This window comes from Geospiza fortis, unplaced genomic scaffold (assembly GCF_000277835.1).
Source record: "Geospiza fortis unplaced genomic scaffold, GeoFor_1.0 scaffold41, whole genome shotgun sequence".
In the NCBI taxonomy this organism is placed as follows: domain Eukaryota; kingdom Metazoa; phylum Chordata; class Aves; order Passeriformes; family Thraupidae; genus Geospiza; species Geospiza fortis.
In genome coordinates this window covers 7,855,743-7,874,961 of record NW_005054299.1, presented here as the reverse complement: position 1 = coordinate 7,874,961, position 19,219 = coordinate 7,855,743, and the positions used below count along the sequence as shown (strand labels likewise).

The 19,219-nt window shown below is 37.4% G+C and overlaps 1 protein-coding gene across 3 annotated transcripts; it reads left to right on the top strand.

Annotated features, from left to right (window-relative positions):
- Window positions 1-355: 355 nt before the first annotated feature.
- PREPL (prolyl endopeptidase like) lies at window positions 356-19,132 on the top strand. 3 transcript variants are annotated; one of them, XM_031060551.1, is made up of 14 exons: window positions 356-641; window positions 3,672-3,869; window positions 4,372-4,438; window positions 5,091-5,294; window positions 7,317-7,440; window positions 9,730-9,946; window positions 10,521-10,706; window positions 12,147-12,350; window positions 13,074-13,249; window positions 14,637-14,853; window positions 15,042-15,191; window positions 16,132-16,258; window positions 17,154-17,236; window positions 18,062-19,132. In XM_031060551.1, the coding sequence occupies exons 1-14, from the start codon at window positions 423-425 to the stop codon at window positions 18,140-18,142; spliced, it is 2,253 nt and encodes a 750-aa protein (XP_030916411.1). In that variant the 5' UTR covers window positions 356-422; the 3' UTR covers window positions 18,143-19,132. The 3 variants fall into 3 exon arrangements, with proteins under 3 accessions (XP_030916411.1, XP_005416364.2, XP_030916418.1); XM_005416307.3 differs by having other exon boundaries at window positions 3,669-3,869; XM_031060558.1 differs by lacking the exons at window positions 17,154-17,236; window positions 18,062-19,132 and adding an exon at window positions 16,611-16,654 and having other exon boundaries at window positions 3,669-3,869.
- The last annotated feature ends 87 nt before the right edge of the window (window positions 19,133-19,219 follow it).

The window sequence follows — 19,219 nt, the reverse complement described above, 5'->3', positions numbered from 1 at the left end:
GCTGCTGCCCAGGGAGCCTAGGGAGAGAGCGTGGGTTTGGTGTGAGATGATGGGGAACTGAGGGGGGACCACTTCTCCAAACTTTCCCAGTGTTCTGTCCTTCAGCGTTTGGACGTGCGCGGTTGCAGCTCCCCTTCTCCTCATAGTTTCACTGGAGTTAAACTTTGGGCTGCCCGGAATGTTCATGTTAAGATGTGGGTGCCAGTTGTTAACAAACAGACAAAGTTTTACTTATTTTCTTCTCATATGATTTATATAGTGAATCAATCTCATTTCTTTGGAAGAGGAAGTTTACGCTACGTCTGTTTCCTCTGTATGTATGTATATTTACACCTGCTGTTTACTTTATGTATGTTTCACATGCGCAGTGTAAATGATCGGCAGTTCGGGATTTTCAGAAATTCCAGGCTGGCTGTCACGAAATGAAGGTTAGGATGTGCTGCACTGGACTGCGGAATCTTCTCCAAGGGCTAAGCTTTGGTGCCAAGTACTACTCTAAACATAACCCTCCTCAAACAGTGTGTCCTTACAGTAAAATTGCACCAAAAAAGTGCCACATCCTGGGCTGTTCAAAAAGCACATGCACCCACAGGACTGCACCACCTGGAAGCATCCTGCCGTGCAGATTCTTTTCCTGCAAGGTATGCTGTTTAATGTAGGCCTAATACCAACAACCACCTTGGCACATCTGTTAAGGGATGCAGTCATACTTTTCACATGTTGAAGAAACATATATTTCCTAGAGGATTTTAAGCAGAGGATATCAGTTACAGGATATCAGTTACATTCAAGGGCATGTACCATTGTTTAGCTTTCCTGTGCTGTTTTGACATAAAAATGAATTTTGGTTGATTTTCCTGCTATTGTAATTTTGAAAAAATTGGTATCTTCCAGACTTAGGTAAAGTGTCAGGAGAAAACTGCAGGGAGAGATCAGCTAGTGTGGAGGCAAAGTGTCCAAACTGATTATATCAGATTGTGGCCTGTCTCAAAAAACACTTGACTTTTCTGTGTTGACCAGTAAGGTCATGGTTTCCATCATATTGAAGTATAACATGATGCTCATATGTTCTAAACTATATTTTAAAAGGTATTTGGCTTGATTTCTGTAAATAAATATTGTGTAATTGGATGGCAGTATATCATGCACAGAGTCAGAAAGCAGACTGAAATAATTTTAGGTCTCAGTGTCTCTAATACAGATTTTGCTAGAGCTATTATAAAAGTTAACTGCAGTATGACAGCCTAGAAACTTATTTATATGCCTAAGTATTGTTTAAAAATGTGTTTGTTTTGGTTTATTTGATCCTTAAACATGTTTTCAGAATGGGTGCATGGTTGTCCTAAAATTGTTTCAAATTGACAGTGATTCTTCAGAGGTGACACAAAGGTCGTCTTGTTGTAACTCTCATTTGTCACCATGAAGTAACGAGTTCCTAGGTCTGTGTCTCAAATTTAAGCAAATGTTTCAAGGAGAGCACAGGAGGTCTGGTGTCACAGACATCTTTTTTGAAAAATCCTTTCCTTAGGATTTTTTCCTCCTGAGAAGCTGAGAGGCCTCAGGAACAAAATGTAAACAATGATTATCTGCTGCTGTGGAATGCAGCAGGTGCATCTGTGATTGGTCTCATGCAGTTGTTTCTAATTAATGGCCAATCACAGTGAGCTGGCTCAGACAGAGAGTCTGAGCCACAAACCTTTGTTATCATTCCTTCTTTTTCTATTCTTAGCTAGCCTTCTGATGAAATCCTTTCTTCTATTCTTTTAGTAGTTTTAATATAATATATATGATAAAATAATAAATCAAGCCTTCTGAAACATAGACTCAGATCCTCATCTCTTCTCTCATCCTCGGACCCCTGTGAACGTGGTCACAGTCTGGAGGGACAGGAACGTGTGTTCAGTTTACTCAGTGGAACTTCACTGACAAAATTGTTACAAAGGCTGCTCTGTGTCGCTGGTCCCAGGATGCAAACATGGCTTTCACCTGAAAGGAGGCTGTGCCTGTTTGCTTTGGAGCAAATGTTTGCACATCAATTGTCACTGAGATCCTCTGCTATCCTGAAAATCTTTCAAGATTGCTGGATTTTCTCCAGGCAGGGAGGTGTACTGTACCTCTTAATACATCCCTACACTGTGACCACCAGCTGCATATAATATTTCCAAATGAATACAATGAGTATTGCTGAAAACAAAAGGAGGTCAATCATCAAAAGATTCATTAAGTGTGGAACTTGTCAAAATAAGTTATGGATGCTAAAATTTTACATAGGTATAAGGAGAAACATATATGAGATATATAGATACAGATATATGACATATGTGAGAGAGACTTTTTAAATATCCAGAAACCATGTTCAGGTTAGGAAATTCCCGAGCTAAAATTCCTTAAGGCTAGGGAAGATCATCTGTCTTGTCCCATTCTTATGCTTTCCTAAGTATCATTTATGGCCACTGTGAGGTTTTATTTGATTGCATCATGTTTGGGGCATGGTGTTGTCTTACAACAGTTTTTCCTACAACTGGGGTGAGGTGGTACTACTTTGGTACCCAGCATTTTGTTTCTCCTGACCAGTCACTCACTTGCTCTAGAGCTTCTCTAAGAGCCTTCACAATTTCTTTGCCTTGTGCCAGGTGACAGGGAGGATTGTTCTGAACCAGTGACAGACACTCTCAGCTCTCAGCAATGATATGTTTATGTTCATAGGGAGTTTGGTTACTGGAGCAGATTGCTTCCCTTCAGAGTCTACTTGGAACATTCACATTTGGTTGTTAGGTGTTTCTGAAGACAAACAAGGAACAAACGAACATTCCTTAATGAAAAGTGGGGACAGGATACAAAGCACAGGCTGCTTTTTAAGCTTAGACACATTGAAATCATATCTTGAATGTTATAAAATGCTATTTTGTGTGATCTGTGCAATATTAAGTAGTGTAATATAAGTTGTGAAGCTTACTACTTGATCAAGTGAGGTTTCACAGCATGTAAGAGGAAGTGGCATTGTTCTAGCAGTTTTAACACACTTTTAACATTTTTTACGATAGAGGACAGCTTTGTTGGCAGTGAGGTAGCAGTAATCACCTCACATTTCATGGAAAACCAGATCCTTAAACTTATTCCTGATAAAATTGTTGTGGAATCCATATCATTCACTTCATTCTGCGCCTTATGAACATTTATATTAACACTTCTGAGGAGGTGGAGCAAGAACCTGAACGAGCTGCTGGGACTCTGAGATACGGGGACAGAGATGTGGGTGCTGTTGTCTAGGAAAGGAAATGAGAAATTACACTCTAAAGACAGGACATTATGAAAGAAAGCAGTGAAGAAGGAAAAATAATAAAATTCCATAAAAACTAAAACCTAGTTCTAGAACAGGAACAAACATATTTACTTACAATCAATTAAGAGCATATATTAATAGTATCCTAAATTTTGAAGAGAAGACCTCAATGTGTCAAGTAAAGCACGTTTGACAGTGCCTCCCAAAAGATCAGGAAGAGTTAAAATAAAACACATACCAACTACTGTTTGGGTTTTTTTTTTTTACTGTCATGTACTTTTGTAATAACACAAAGGTGATTTTGGGCCTGTGGCTAGGGGATATCATCTCAATATATTCAGATTAGTGTGCTGGCTTGTAGCCATTGTTGTCTTTCCTTACTTAGCAGGAAGGAACAAAAGTCCTTTCCAAAAGGAAGCAAAATACATCCATAGTAACTTCAGACCTTTTGCACAAGAGCCTTCTGAAATCGGAGCAAAAAAACTGGAATAACATTTCACCAACATACAAAGCTGTGACAAAGAGGATCAAAGAAAAACTGGAAGAATTGCACAACATGTATACACTCAATTCAAGAAGCCCAAGGGTAAGTGGCAAACAATACAAACATTTCCCATCACTGACTACAATAAAAGACAGTGAAGTTGTTCCTGCTAAAAAATGCTGGTTTACTCATTTTTTTTACAGTAGAAATGTTGAATATTTTAGTAATTGAGCATAGTAACAGTTTGTGTTTAGGACAGCTTATACTTGTTATGACATTGAATTTACCTTAATTTCTCCATAGGCAAAAGCAAGTAAAGATAAAATAATCATCTGACTTTTGGATAAAGAATACACAACATTGTAAGTTACAAGAACAGTTGCAGGTGATCTGAGCCTACTGTGAAATTTAGAGCAGGTAGAGGTAGCTTAAGTAACCTAACTGAAAAAACCTTTCTGATGTGTGCAATTCCTTCTTCACTATGGAATATATGTTCTGTCATTTGTTACATTTGTTACACTTCTGCTGTACAGAAAAATTACTATATAGGGATTCAAAGGAAATAGTATGCTGGACTTGAAATATTTTTCTTTGTATTGAACAGATAAGGTTTGGAGAGAATGTGTACTTTGAAGAGAATGGCTGCATATTTCTTGCAAAAGCAGATGATGGTAAGGGATTTCTCTTCCTAATATGGTAGGATTCTTTAAAAGGGTATACATGTATCACTTAGTGTTCTTTTCTTGCATTAACGTTTAACTTGTCTGTTTCTTAACTAAAAATACTTTTATACAATTCTGTACTAGAGTAATAATTTTAGAACCAGAATCTGAAAGGGTGAGGTAAAGAGAGTTAGAGAATAGTATATATTGATACTAAGGAAAGTTGCTGGAGAGAAAGCGATAAGACATTTCTTTGCAGAGCCCTAACTTAACATTTTGAAGAAAGGAAAAGAACATCCATGCTTTTTTATTTCTGAGGGGAGGTGAAAGAATTTTTAATTTTATTTATTAGAAACAACCATGCTTTAGCTATCTGAGCTTTAAAATTCAATATGTTTATTAGAAGCCAGCATCTACACTTTTGAAATATTTTTAGTAATAACTACAGGACTTTTTTCCTTGGAACTGTAATTTTTGTTTATTTTTACAAAATGCATTTGCAAATATCTTGCAAGACAGGTATTTGTTGTTGATAAATTCCAGTAGAATGTTTGTGAATATTTGAGACAGATTTGTTAAATACAGACATTAAAAGTCACCATTCATTTTGACAGTGTTTTAATTACAGGATTTTTTGCTATCTCTTTTTCCTATGTAATAGGTGAAGGAAATGCTAAGATTTTATTCAGTATTGAAGATCTTGGCTTTTCTGATGCCTTTATTCAACGGATCAGAATTTCACCAGATCAGAGATACATGGCCATCAGCTTAAAAAGTGAAAATTCTGAAGAGGCAACCTGCATTATTATGAAACTTGGTCATCTTCCTGTAGTGGAAAAAGTAATTCCAAGTGTATTTAGCTTTGGTAAGTAATTTCTAAATATCCTGTGGATCACACAACCTTTCAACACAACATCTTTTTTTAGTTTAAAGGTAATGGTTTTTTTAATGAAGACAACATTTAATCCTTATAAATGTTGAATTTTTTCTTATGGTTTCTTTAATGCTACACAATTACAGGCTATCTGATATGGATGAAAGGGACTACTTCCTGGATACAAGTTGTCCTTCACTGCAAAAGCATTACAACAGTCATATCTTTTTCCATTGAATCCAATATGCTATTTTCAAAATATAGTGATGTGACTGTTTGTCATATAAAGATCTTTTTAAGGGATGTTCTAGTTGGTAAATCCTTGCAGCTACAACAGAAGTCACTGGTAGCTGTAGACAGTTAGCTTTGCTTGAAAAGTGTGGAAGTACTACCTACCAGTGAGTGTTGGCTGGAATTTCAACTGGAATCCACAATGTGGGTCACAGTTCAGAGCCCAGTGAAGTCAGCCAGGCCTTGAATCAATTCCTTCAGAATAAATTACAGAGCTTTACATTGCTGTTGAAAGAAGCAGAGGTAAATGGAAGTGAATGGGAAAATATTCTTTTTTTATAGTCTATTAAAGAATATAGCAAAAAGAGTATGATAGTATGTATACAGTGTTCCACATCTTGTACTTTGGATTATATTGCTAGATGTCATCAAGTATATCTAGTGCAGTAAGCAATTTGCCTGGGCAGAGAAAAAAAAATAAAACTCTACGTAAAACTTCCTTGTTAAAAAAAATGAGGAGTAGCAAGAATTTAGTGTTGTGTTTCCACACTGAAGATTATAATACCAGTTGAAAAATAAACATGCAAATTTGCCAATGACATTTTACAACATACTTGATTTGAACATCTATCTAGGTTGATCCAGAAGAATCAGTACAGTTAAAAGACCAGCATCCTGTTGCCTAGATAGGTGTGACAGATAATAAGAGTACAAAAGATGACTATCAGAATGGTAAATTCTGTAAAAGGTAAGGCAAGGTGTGTATAAAGCTAAGTCAGCTGTTAGTGAGGTACAGCAGTAGTCAATGAAGCACAGAGATGCCTCAATCATGAGCAAAAAAATTAGGTCTTAAAACCACTTGCAAAGTTTATGGGCTTGTATTGAGTGATATAAAACAGCAAGGAGACAGACAAAAGTTCCTGAAAATTTACACCTTGATTTTTCTATAGGCTAGGCTATAGAAAAGTCTAGATTTGTCCTCCAAAGGCTTGTCTTCATAGTGAATCCTTAGCCACCTGTGCACTTTGGAGCCACATTGCTGTTCAGAAAGCAAAGTGTTTGTGTTATTTTGGGGTTATGAATTCCTCAGGGTTTGTACTGAAAATCAGTATTTATGCATAAGACACATACAGCAGCTTTTAAAAGCACATGTGTTAAATACCATTCTGTTGGCTGTAGGAGCAGCAGAAATGGCAGGAATGTGGCTGGATCAGTCAGAATAACTTCAGAATGACAAGGTTCCTGTATTTATACCTTTCTATGTTGGTGAACACATACACAAGCATAGAAAACTGGAGAATTTTTATCTCAGCAGTACCCATGGGGCACATGCATCATCTCTTTTCTCTAAATGGCTTGTGTGCAGTCACATGCAGCAGTGCAGAGCTTATGATGTCTCTATTGTCTTGCTGACTCCATGTAAACCTCTTTTTCTCTGCTGTTTTAAACAGCCACATCTCCTATTTTCCTGCTACCTCCAGAACCCACACAGGGTCAACAGCTTCCTATTACTGGGCCCTGCAACATTGACCTCTGCTTTTTTTTTTCCTTTTTTTTTTCAATGCATTATGAGATTCTTGTTCTGTGGTATTCAGAGAAAACATGGAAAAACCTTTTGGCTCTTACCACAGTCCCCACAGGATGCAGAAGTGCTCTCCTCAGTTCCATGCCACCTGCAACCCACCTCTTTCAGCACTGGGTCCAGTGTCCATGGAAGTCCCATCTTCTCTCAGTAATATCATCTTCTCTCTGAATTTGATATGCATTTGTCTTTTTTTCCAGAATGGGCTGCAAATGATGTTCTGTATTACACAGCTCAGAAGAACCTTAAAAGCCAGAATGTATTCAGGACTACTTTCACTTACCACGAGCATACTAAGTTAGTTTATACAGAACAAGATGCAAGGTAATACATACCTAAAATATAACAAGTCCTTTATATATTTTAAAGTATTTTATATGTAAAATACAACTGGTTTTGAAAACAAAGTGTTCCATATCACATTTCAAATAGTAAAATGCATTTTTTTGTTCTGCAGTCAGTAGTGCCTTATACAGCCTGAGAATGTGCTCTGTTCTCCTTTTGATATGTGATCAACAGAGATTAAACTTTCCTCTCTTACCTCATGAGTTCAGCTGAGTTTATAAATGTCAAGGTCACTCTCAGGTCAGGGTGTCCTTTAATGAATGTGTGACAGTTTCATACAGGGTAAATCAGACCTTGGATTTCATTTTGTTTTCTCTGCTATTGATGTCTGATACATCTTTTTAAAAAAAATACATAAGTTCAGGCTAATCCTTGCTCTGGGTAATGGATGAGCAAAATCATTACAACATTCCAAGAGACAGAACTATTGTTGACTGAATACCCTCTCAATAACCTTTCTTTAAGCAGTGGTTTAGGAAGACAAGAAGGCTCTTTGCTAAATTGAGCACAGAACTAGCTTTTCAGCATTGTAGCACATGGTATATTTATATAGCATTGCATAAATATTTGTGATTATTCTTAATTCAAGTTACATATTCAGTAAAGAAATGCCTATTATACTTTCATCAGAAAAAAAAAGAAAGTAAAAAAATCTGCAATGGAGATCAAATAAATAAGATCTTTTTTTTCCAGCTGCATTTGATGCATCGTTTTGGAAAATCAAGTTGCACTGACCTGGCACTTCCCCACAGGGAAACTGTTGGCATAATTCTGAAGGTCACAGTCATTACAGTAGATCTACTAGAAACTTACTCTAAAGGTTCATGTGCTATTGCAGCTCATAGCTGAACTCCTTCATCGGAGATGGCAAGACATTCTTTTGTATTGCCATTGAACAGTTCTGTTCTGCATCTCACCAGCTCTTCTAGTTGCAATCAAATCTTTTTTTAGAAGCTGATAATTTCTTGACTTTTTTTTTTTAAGCTACAAAGATAAAAAAAATTGTAATATCAAGGTCATAATCCTTAGGGAGAAGTGTAATACGCATTTCAGCTCAACCCTCTTAGAGGCAGGATCAGCAGAGCTGAACTCTTGGAATCTCTACTGAATGCAGTGCCACATTCTTGCCAAATTCATGGGTATTAGACAGGCAGGAGGCTGATTTTTCTTGCAGACTTTAGCTCCCCCTCTGTGCCTGTCCTAAAGATGTCAAGAGGGTGCAATTAGGAAAAACTATAGTACCAAAAAAATTTGAGATCCTCCACCTGCAAATAATTAAAGGCACTGAAAATACTATTTAAAGCATTCTTTTCTTCACCAGTCAAATACTCTGAATCCTAAAGAGATCATCATTGCATGACCGCAATGATGATCTGATCTGTGTGATGCAGATTATGGTACTCAACCCTACATTTTCTTGATGGAATCTGGATCTTTGTCTTGGACAGTTTTGCTATTAGAGACATCCAGTCTTAAGGGTTCAAAATGGCAAAGAGACTGTTCTGATCCAAGATATGACATTCCAGTTAATTCAGATGACTCACAGAGAAATTTGAATCTGAATTTTAGCCTGAACTTTTCTACTATTAGCATCCAGGCACTGGTTATCAGTCTGCTTTCTTTTTCTAGATTTCAGATGGATTTAAATCCAGTATGTAGTTCCTAGTTTCTTAGTTCAAATTTTTCCAGTTTCCAGTTTTATCACTCCAACACTGTCCATCTTGCCTCATATAAGCCTCTGTGCTTTTTTTCTTTTTAAGTAGTACTTTTTGTCTTATTTGCTTCAGACAGGTCAGCACATAGACATTTTATCAGATTATTTTCTAATAGCTCTTACTTTTGTTATTGCTGTTCCCACATGATGTCATTTCTTATTTTAACTACCCATTACTACTTTTTTATTTTAAATAGGGTTACAAGTTCAATAAAAAGTTCTACATTCTGCCTAAATTTTAAAGCCTGTATGCATAAACGAGCTTCCAGTCTAGCTCAATGATATAAAAACCTGGAATTAGTTGGGAAACAACTAAATTGCTTTCCTTGCAGATTTCAGGTTTCAAACACAAGACTGAAGGGTTTTAAGTCCCAGGGTAAATGCAGCAGAAGTGGGTCTGGGAGCCAAGTAGCCTGAAATTTCTCCAGTTTGCTTACAGAAATGTTGTTTCTTATCTTGAAGATGGAAGCCCATGATTCTGAAACAACTGATGTATTTTAAAATACTAATAAAATTTAAGTTTTTCTTTTCTTTTTTTCAATGATTCCCTACAGATTCTTTGTAGACCTTTATTGCACAAAAGACAGGCGTTTTCTCACTATCAACAGCAACAGCAAGACAGCCTCAGAAGTTTGGCTGGTTGACTGCAGACATCCCTTTGAGTCACCTGCTCTTGTACAAGCACGAACCACGGGGCTCATTTACCACATTGAGCACAGGAAGGACCAGTTGTACATTCTTACTACATATGGAGAACCTGCAGAGTATAAGGCAATTTTGACGGATAATTACATTCATAGGATTAATTTAGATGACTGTTGGAGGTCATATAGAAATAGTAAGGTTGGCTTTTAATTCTGTTCATCACAGCTTACTGAAATAAATTAAGAGAGAGAGCTGCATGGATTAAAAAGACTGATAGTGCTGCATGGAATCTCACCTGTCAGAGGCCAGTTTGAGCCTAACTCCTTTGACAGCATTAAGAAATGACTATGCTTCAACAGTCACTTGCCCTGTATCAAAACTTAAGTTGGTGATCTCAGTTTGTGTAATCAAACCCACTACAACTGTGCTGGCCATACTGAAAGCACTTGTTGTATTACAGCCTTCTGTAGAGTACTCTTTGAGACTTTGTCTTCTCCAAATGTTACTGCATTGTTCTTCCATTTTGCCCAAGTAAAGGGAGTTTAAAAATCTCCAGTTTTAGACAGGCAAACACCCCAAATACAATTAAATATTTTTTTGCAAGAAAAATGTATGAGATCACCTATAAGTCTGTACCTCTCATTTGTAATTCTTAGTACATTTTAGTAATACAAGGTTGTTTGTTTTGTTTTTTTTATAGTTGATGAAGGCACCAGTAGCTTCCAGTGGCAAGGAGAACTGGCAGTTAGTTTATGCACTGGAAAGGAAAACCAAGCTAGTCGACTTTGAGATGTTCAGTGATGACTGTATTATGTTCCTGAAGAATGCTGGTCATCTTTACTTAAATGTGATTTCTTTTGTTTCACACTCGGTTCAGTCGATAAAGGTATGTTTTAGCTTGATTTAAGCAGCATAATATTTTTCCAGCTTTTTTTTTTTTTGGCATAACATAATTAAAGCAAAGATTAATTCCAAAAGCAAAAAGTGGTTTAGAAAATACTGGCAATTTCATCATTATGACTAATTATGTTACCTGTGGCTGTTCTTAAGGATTTGATGTGGTGGCTCATTGCAGCATTTAGAAAGTTAAAGAGCAGCTGTCCTGTGAGCCACTTCTTTCCTCAACAGATTACAGTCAAGCTTTTCACAATACAGCTGATTTCTAATGTAAACAGAACTTAGTTCCCTAAATGCTCTACTTAAGTTTTACTGAGCCTTTTTTTGCCTACACTCACTGGTGTAAGCAAGGCCCCTCCCACAGGAAAAAGAAATCGGAAATCATACTTGTTCAGAAAACAAGTATGGACGCTGTCCCATAATAAATGGGAAGAGTTGATATTGCAGTACAATTGGTGCAAAGGATTTGCTTCCATTCTCTAGTTATTAAATACCTGTGGATTAAACACAAAGTGACTTAAGCCAAATCCAATTTCTGAAGATCATTCAGGTGAAATATTTAATTGATTTGTTTTCCTGAAAAATAACAGTCTGAACAACTCACAAGTTTATTGCAACAAGCTGCCAATGCTGCACTCTATAAAACTGCTACAGAAAAAGGTTTTTGACAAAGTACACTGTATGGTCTCCAAAATCTTTAATTTTTTAAAATGGCCATAGTTTATTTATTCAAAAAGGGCCTGTAGTTACTCAGGAGAACTTGGACTTCTGCTGCCTTTTCAGAAGCCTCTAGCTACCTAACCCAAGTAAGTAATGGTCTGGCAGAGGGTTTGGCTATGTCCCTGCTGCTCTCAAAGAATGAATCTTGATTTCTTTCATTCTTAGCAGAGTTAAAAACCTTAAATATAATAACAGTAAGTATCTGAGGGTGAATGTGCCAGGAAAAGGCTTTGTTCTTCACAATGGCTGGCACTAGGAACAAAGTTAAGAGGCAGGGGTTTTCAGTGGCTTAGCATTACTGAGCTAACTCACAGTAAAAGCATAATAGCTGACATGGACTTGGCTGTATAACGTGTTGAAGTAGAACTGGAAATGCAAGGAAAAATAGGATCTAAAAAATAAAACTGATGCAGAATAATTTCAAATGTTTTCTTTTAAAAAGTCTGTACTAATACCCATTTTAAACCGAATTTGAATTTATTTTTTGTTTTTAATTCATTGTCCAACTTTATCCAATGGTTTCGGGGGAAAAGTTCACCAGTCTTTCACTTCTTGACTGTTTTGTTACTGGATTTAAATGAAATACGGATTATGCTACATACAAACTAAGATAATTAGTTAATATCCAAAGTCTTTTATTCTGAAGGACATATTAAAAAATTTACAGAAGCAGTGTAAGGGTCTCACTTGAAATGCCATGTTTTCTCAGCTACCTACGTGGGCCTGTGAATTTGAATTGGAATCTCATCCTGAACATACCACCAGCACCTGCTATTTTCAGCTCTCCTCCCCAGTACACCCCCCTAAGCGTTTTGCATATTCATTTAAAGAAAATAATCTCATTGAGCAAGCTGTGCAAGAGGTACCAATTATTACGAATTGTCACACTACACGTTTACTAGCTAAAAGCAAGGTAAGATTTTTCAGTCTTTTTCCCATTCCTTTTATTCTTTCCTTCCTCCCCACCCATTTAAAGAAAGTGCATTTGGCAGGGAACAGAGATTAAAAAATGTAAAGAGCAGTTGGTGCTATAGTTATTAAACAGTGGGTGTTTTCTTCAGTGCTACAGAGAAGAACAAGAAAGAGTCGTGATTTTTTTTTCCATTAACCTGGGTATTCCACAGGAGATAACAGCACATGATGAGTCAAGAAGCTTAGTATAAGTGAGAATTGCTAGTTGATGTAATGGTATTGTACTCCACATGATAAATGAAAAAGGTGCCAGCTGTTGAAAAGAACTGCACAGTGCAGATCAAGAAAGGAAAGTTTTAACAGCCTGAGTTTAAAAATTTGGAGATGTTAATAAAGAGTTTGTACTGTGGTAAGTGGTAAACTCTATTGTTAATAACATATATTCTTGGTGTTAAAGGGGGAAGGAAGACTTGGGTGCTTTGGTAGTTTAAAAACTCCTCAGGTGTTGCACTTAAATGAATTTATACTCTGCATCTGTAAGCCCACACAGCAGAGGTTCAGTCTCAGGCTTTATTTTTCAAGAGTGCTTTGTACACTCTAAGTGAAAAAAAATTACTGTAATCAAAAAAACACATTTTAAAATAAATAATTGAAGTTTTCATTGCCATGTGTCATTGAGATTTCTGCAATGTCCCTTATTGTAAAACTACTCCTTCTTTTCCAGGATGAAACTTTGGTGCCAATTACAGTTTTTCATAATAAGAATTCTAAAGAACTACACAGGAGACCACTTCTAGTTCATGTATATGGAGCTTATGGAATAGATTTGAACATGAGCTTTAAAGAAGAGAAGCTGATGTTAATTGAAGAGGGTTGGATATTAGCATATTGCCATGTTAGGTAAGTCAAATATAAAATGGAAATAAGATTTTGTTTTGCAGGATATACAGGTACTTGTTCAGGTACAACTGAAGATGCACCAAAATAATCTTTTTTGTGTACCTATACCTAGTTATTCATATCTTCTTAAGATTTTTTTATTTGGGTAGTTTTTAAATTTACCTCAGGGAAAAAAAACACAAAAGCACACTACATTTTAGGTTTCTTAAATCTACATGATGGCTGTATGTACCTTTTAATCTTTTCAAGTCTCATTACTTCTTGTCTCATCTTTGCTCAAGAAAATATTTGGTTAGATGCTCAAATTGCCATGACATGTTATCTCCCTCCTTCTGAAAGCATTGTGTGCTAATGCTCAGTCTGTGTCTTCTGAAAGCCATTTACATTCCACAGCAACAACTTAACATTTAACCTGCAGCCCTTATTCTTTTATTGGCTAAATCATCTGTCTCCAGTTTAGCTACAAATCTACCAGTTTTATAAAACTGCAATGTACAACAGGCTTCAAATTTTTCTCGGTAGCTAAGGAAGATAACAAAAGAATCACCTTAGAGGGGGGAGGGAAGGGGAGGAATGAGTAATTGTTGGAAATACCAGTCCCAAAACAAATTCAGCAAATATATTCAGTCTGCTGTACTCAGTGGCAAGTACTGTGCTGTTGTTCCTCACACCCCACAAGAATCTTAAGATGCAGGTCAGTCCTACATGAAGATGGATTTGTCATCCAAAGATGGCAGGCTAATCAAATAATCCATTTGAAACTTGAAAACAGAAGAGGAAGCTTCAGGTGGCTTCAAACCAAAACTGTGGTTGCATAGAAAGAAGTATAAATTATTTTTATAATTCTGTACTACAAAACGTAACATTTCAAGTAGCATTTGAAATTCACAAATTGGGGGGGGGGAACCCAAACCCAGCTTTCTAACAGTCTCAGAATTTAAGCTAAGTGGAAGACAAATCCTGAGAGTCTGGTGTGGAGCTCAGAAATACTATTCTACTGTTTTTAATAAGTAATAGTGTTAGTAATGGAATTATTGGAAATATTTTTGTAGTTTCCTGTATAAAAAGGTAATATTATCTGATTTTGTATTGCCTACAATGAAAATGTCATTTCCTAAAGTGTTGCTTTTCCTGTGGATTCCAGGACATAAGCACATGTGCCCTTCTACAGTTAGTATTTTCACCAATCATCATGACTGGATTTATTTTGCCTTCATGTTTTCTCTTGTAGCCACAAAGAAGGGTAAAGGCAAAACTAGAGAAGAGTTAATTTGGAAAGCAAACTGTGATGTGCCACTCTGTGGCTGCTGCTGTTCTTTGGTTATCTGAAGCTATGCCATGTAATGTTTTCTGAAGAGACTCCAACTTGAATTGCATTAAATTTCAGGGGTGGAGGAGAGCAGGGCCTTAGCTGGCACAGAGATGGATGTCAGCATAATAAACTCAAAGGTCTCCACGACCTCAGGGCTTGCATCATGCTGCTGCACCAAGTGGGATTTTCTCAGCCCAAGCACACAGCCCTGGCAGCTGCCAGTGCTGGGGGAGTTCTTGCAGGAGCCCTGTGCAACACTGACCCAGCCCTGCTCAGAGCCATGGTGTTACAGGTGAGCTGCTGCAGACCTTGTACACATTATAACATTAAACTGTGTTATCTGTGTTATTGTACCACTTTCAGAATTGGAAACATTCCAGTTCAAAGCTCACTCTCCTCATTTGTTTGAGAACATCTTGACTCAGATATTCAAGGTCCTCTGTCCTATTTGCCAACTTTTTTTTTTTTATGATTTCTAAGGCTCCTTTCGTAGATGTTCTAAATACAATGATGAAAACTCATCTCCCACTGACAATTGAGGAACAAGAAGAATGGGGAAATCCATTAGAAGATGAAAAATGTATGAAGTATATCAAAAGCTATTGCCCATACCAGAATATTAAGCCACAGGTAAAACTATGCTTTCTGTGCAGAATACTACTGGCATAAAGTGTAGGGGTTTATAAGAAAACCAGAAGTAGATCACTGAAATTTTTAAAAAACCTCCAATATAAATTATTTCTGTAATAATCTTAGCAATAGTTGGAGTCACAAGTGACTACTGAAATTAACCCAATGCCTTCTCCTAAATGATATGAATTTCTAGACTTGCTTTTGTTTTAGGACTTTCAGGAAGTAATAGATTATTGTGTAGCAAATCTCAACTTGCAAAATGCCTTCTTTTGTGGGGGAGTTTTGACTTTCTACCGTGTTTTGCTGGCTTTTATGCAGACACAGGAGGAAGGAGGTTTCCACTGGAGTTATTTTCCACTGATGGAAACTACCTCCATCTGAGGTATTTTCCAGTGGAGGTGGGGGTATTTTCCACTGATTTAAAACCTTTCTAGAGGTATTAAAACAAACAAACCCTGAAAGGGAAGAAGACCTATAGCTTTGACATTGTCACCTCAAGGAAAATCTCTATTTGACAATGTGTTAGCTGTGTTGCACAGCTTCATTAAGTAAAATTCTTACTATTTAAAAACCAACTTCTCTGCAGAAAGATTGCAAAAGTAAACTTCAACTATTGTTCTAAGGTAAAGTATTCCATGATTATTAATCCCTTTTTTCTTTTTTTGCAATCATCAGCAAGCAGACAGGCATCAGGCCTTTACCAGTGGGAAGAGGATGTTTTTATGACCTTTTGCAAGTAGATTATGCCCAACTGTGAAGTCATTTTTCAGACCAAAATACTTTTTGCAGTTAGAGTGATAAAACTCTTAGAAAACACTAAGTAATTATGTAGTAGATGAGTTAAATAAACACTAACAAGTTGTATAGAGAAAAATGTGTTACTCTGTGAGAAAGACCAGTTGTCAAGTGTTTAACTGGTTTTGGTTTTTAATCTCAGTGCTATCCATCCGTTTTTATCACGGCGTATGAAAATGATGAACGGGTACCACTAACAGGAATTTTACAGTATGTTCAGAAACTCAGGAAGGCTGCACTAGATCATGCCAGCAGAACAAGTAAGAAAGGTAAGGATAAGAATATCACAGAAAAGTGGAGTTAACTGAACCAAATCTTAATAGTCATGTAAATTAAAGACCACAGAGATTGACTCCTCCTTAAATGAATTCAAACACAATCCCATATCACCAGCTCCACAGCAGACTCAGAACACTCTCTGAGATGCAAGAACAAAGACTGGAAGCCTGTCAGGGGGCTCACTCTTTCCTCTGCCTCCACACAGGGCAGTTGTTGGATAGTGCAGAGTGAACCCACGCTGTCACTCCAGCTGCTGACACTTGCTGGAGTTCTCAGTAACCCTTGGAGAAAAATCTTATTTTTGCTGCTATACAAAAACCTATTTTTCTCACTTTGCTGAAGCTGCAGGTCCTTTGTTCAAGCTGGAGTGACAACAAGGCCAAAGGACAGGTGCTTTTATACCTGAAACTTAACCCTAGCTTTGGGAGTTTCCAGCAAAAGGTACATTCAAGCTTGACAAATTTCTTGTACCATCCACTCTGGGGAGAGGCTTTTACCATCATCACCAAAAAAGATCTTGAATAACCTTTTCTACATTTCAGGATGCCCTGTCTCTGAGCAGCACAACTGCAGTGGTGGAGAAATTGCAGCCGGTGCTGCAGTTGCTGTTGTGCTCTTTGTGCAGGAAGAAAAGAGCATGTCTTTCCAAAAATACTCAGAGAGAACAAACACACTAAATAGATGAATATTTTCCAAATATGCAGTTATTAGAAATACAAATAATTCATTCAGAAAGCCTCTCTACAATTCTCTTTTTCTTAAGGAATAATAGAAATTCTGTCAGGACAAGAAGGCAGAATTAGCTATCCTTAAACAACTCACATACCCACTTAATTTTTTCCTTGTCCATTCAATGTAAAGTGATCATCAGCTTCATTGTTCCAGGAAATTGGATTCCTAATATCATCCTAGATGTCCAGGCAAATGGCAGTCATTGTGATTCATCCTGGGAGCACTCACTGAATGAGGTATGGTCCCTTTACTGCACAGCTCCATAACATGTTGCAGGGATATTCCCCTCAAGGAACACTTCAGCCTCAGTAGTTGGGCAGTTATTGAATGTATGTTTAAACTATAAAGAAAAACTGCTAGAACAACTGCTGATTTTACATATATATATATATAATTTAAAGACCCAGCAATCTTTATATATAATTATATCTATTTTTATACATATAAAAATATGTACAGATATAAAAGAGAGTGACAGAGCCAGATTATTGAAATAGCCTTAAAAATAGTGTTCAATTCCCACTGTAATGTGCTAGGAGCTTTGAATGAAAGGTTCCAAGTTGTGCAAAACATCATTCCAGCAGGAAGAGTCATGCTCTGTAGAGTATTAAGTGCTTAAAACTGTCATACTATTTACTCCTGTCTTCCTCATTGTGTAAAACATACATGATGGGTTGGATCTTTACATTTTGAAATGCATGATCTGTGCTATCAAAGCTATTACAGTTGGCTTTCAAGAATTTGCACTTTATACAAGCATGCTTATTAAAAGCAAAATATTGCCAAGACCTAACATATTTTTACTGATTTCTCAGACTGTCACAGTTGGATACAAATTTTATTACTCTTAATTTTAACAAATCCTAGAAAATGTTAATTTGGTGGTGGTGGCAGTTATTCCCAAGATGAATTCTTTTAGGAAAAGCTCCATGCTGTCTTAGGTCAAGGTATTTCTAAGCACTAGTATAGGAAAGGAAGATGACTGGAATAGCTGCACAAGAGCCTGAACATTTATAGTGCAAAGAACTTTACTTTGTAATAAAATATTTTCATTATCTTAGGTTGCAAGACACCTTGCTTTTCTGAACAGAGAACTTGAGGAAGTGTGCCATCCCCAACATCACAGCAAATCCTGCAAATAACTCCTAAACACACTGACCACCTGAAAAACTTTCGGTCAGATTTGGATTTGTATGGAAAGCAAACACCTTCTCCAGAGAATCTCTCCAGAGGATCCCTGATTTATGGGCACAAGCACACAGAGCTGGGTGTGGCATTGCCTTACAAAAATACAGACCAAGAACTGGAATTCTGCCCTGCCAGGCTGTACAGAAGCAGCTGCCAGCAGAAATGAGTTTGTGCAGCAGCTCCATTCACGTGAGCCAGCAGAGCAGCAGCACACAGAGCCCCACAGGAGAGCCACAGGCACTTGGCACAGGCAGCCTTCCTGTCCAAGGCACATCTCACACAAGGCAGCAGAACTCCTCCAGAGCATCTGACATTCAAGTCTCACTACTTCCAGGACTAATTCCCATACATAGGTGATGGGAGTTGCTGCCCTCTCTCTCTGCACAGCAGCCATGGTGTACTGATCACATGGTGGGACTGAGCAAACTGCAAAGAAAAGCACTCTCAAGGACAGGAATTTTAGCAGAACCCTGATCTGAATACATTAAAAATCTTTCAGTTCCCTTACCTAGCATGGTAATCTTAAGAAGGATGTGCCAAATCCCTCAAGAGGACAAGATCAATGTGTCAGAAGATGCCAGAGTATCTCCAGAAGATAAAGCAAAAAGAATGCCCCCACTAAAGCAGCCTGATTCATAGCTCAGCTGCCCTCTGAGCAAGGCACAAATCTGCTGCGCCTTGCTTGTTAAAAGAGGTGTGGTGCACACCCAGGGCCACAGCAACCACTGCAGGTGCAGCAAATGCAAACCAGAGCACCTGTACAAGTGTGACATTCAGTAGAGTTAGTTCAGCTGCTTCCTCTGAACTGAAGTACCCGCCCCTCACCTCAGCCTTAGGGCAGGAAAAGAAATAAGAGAATGCAAACATATTCTAACTCAGCGGGGAGGGGGAGAATCGACTGGAAATGCAGTTATGAGTGTGGAATTAAATATGAGCTACATTTTGGTTTTTTTTCTTACTAACTTTGAGGATAATCAGTTAGTAGATTTGAGAAAAGAGGTGAAACATCACAATATACACTAGTCCTGCTT

Coding starts and splice junctions, on each gene's coding strand:
- PREPL (XM_005416307.3), top strand. CDS start 423: ATGAAGGTTAGGATGTGCTGCACTGGACTGCGGAATCTTCTCCAAGGG. Junction 9,947..10,520: donor GAGAACCTGCAGAGTATAAG/GCAATTTTGACG, acceptor TTTTTTTTATAG/TTGATGAAGGCACCAGTAGC. Junction 16,259..17,153: donor CAGCAGAACAAGTAAGAAAG/GTAAGGATAAGA, acceptor TCATTGTTCCAG/GAAATTGGATTCCTAATATC.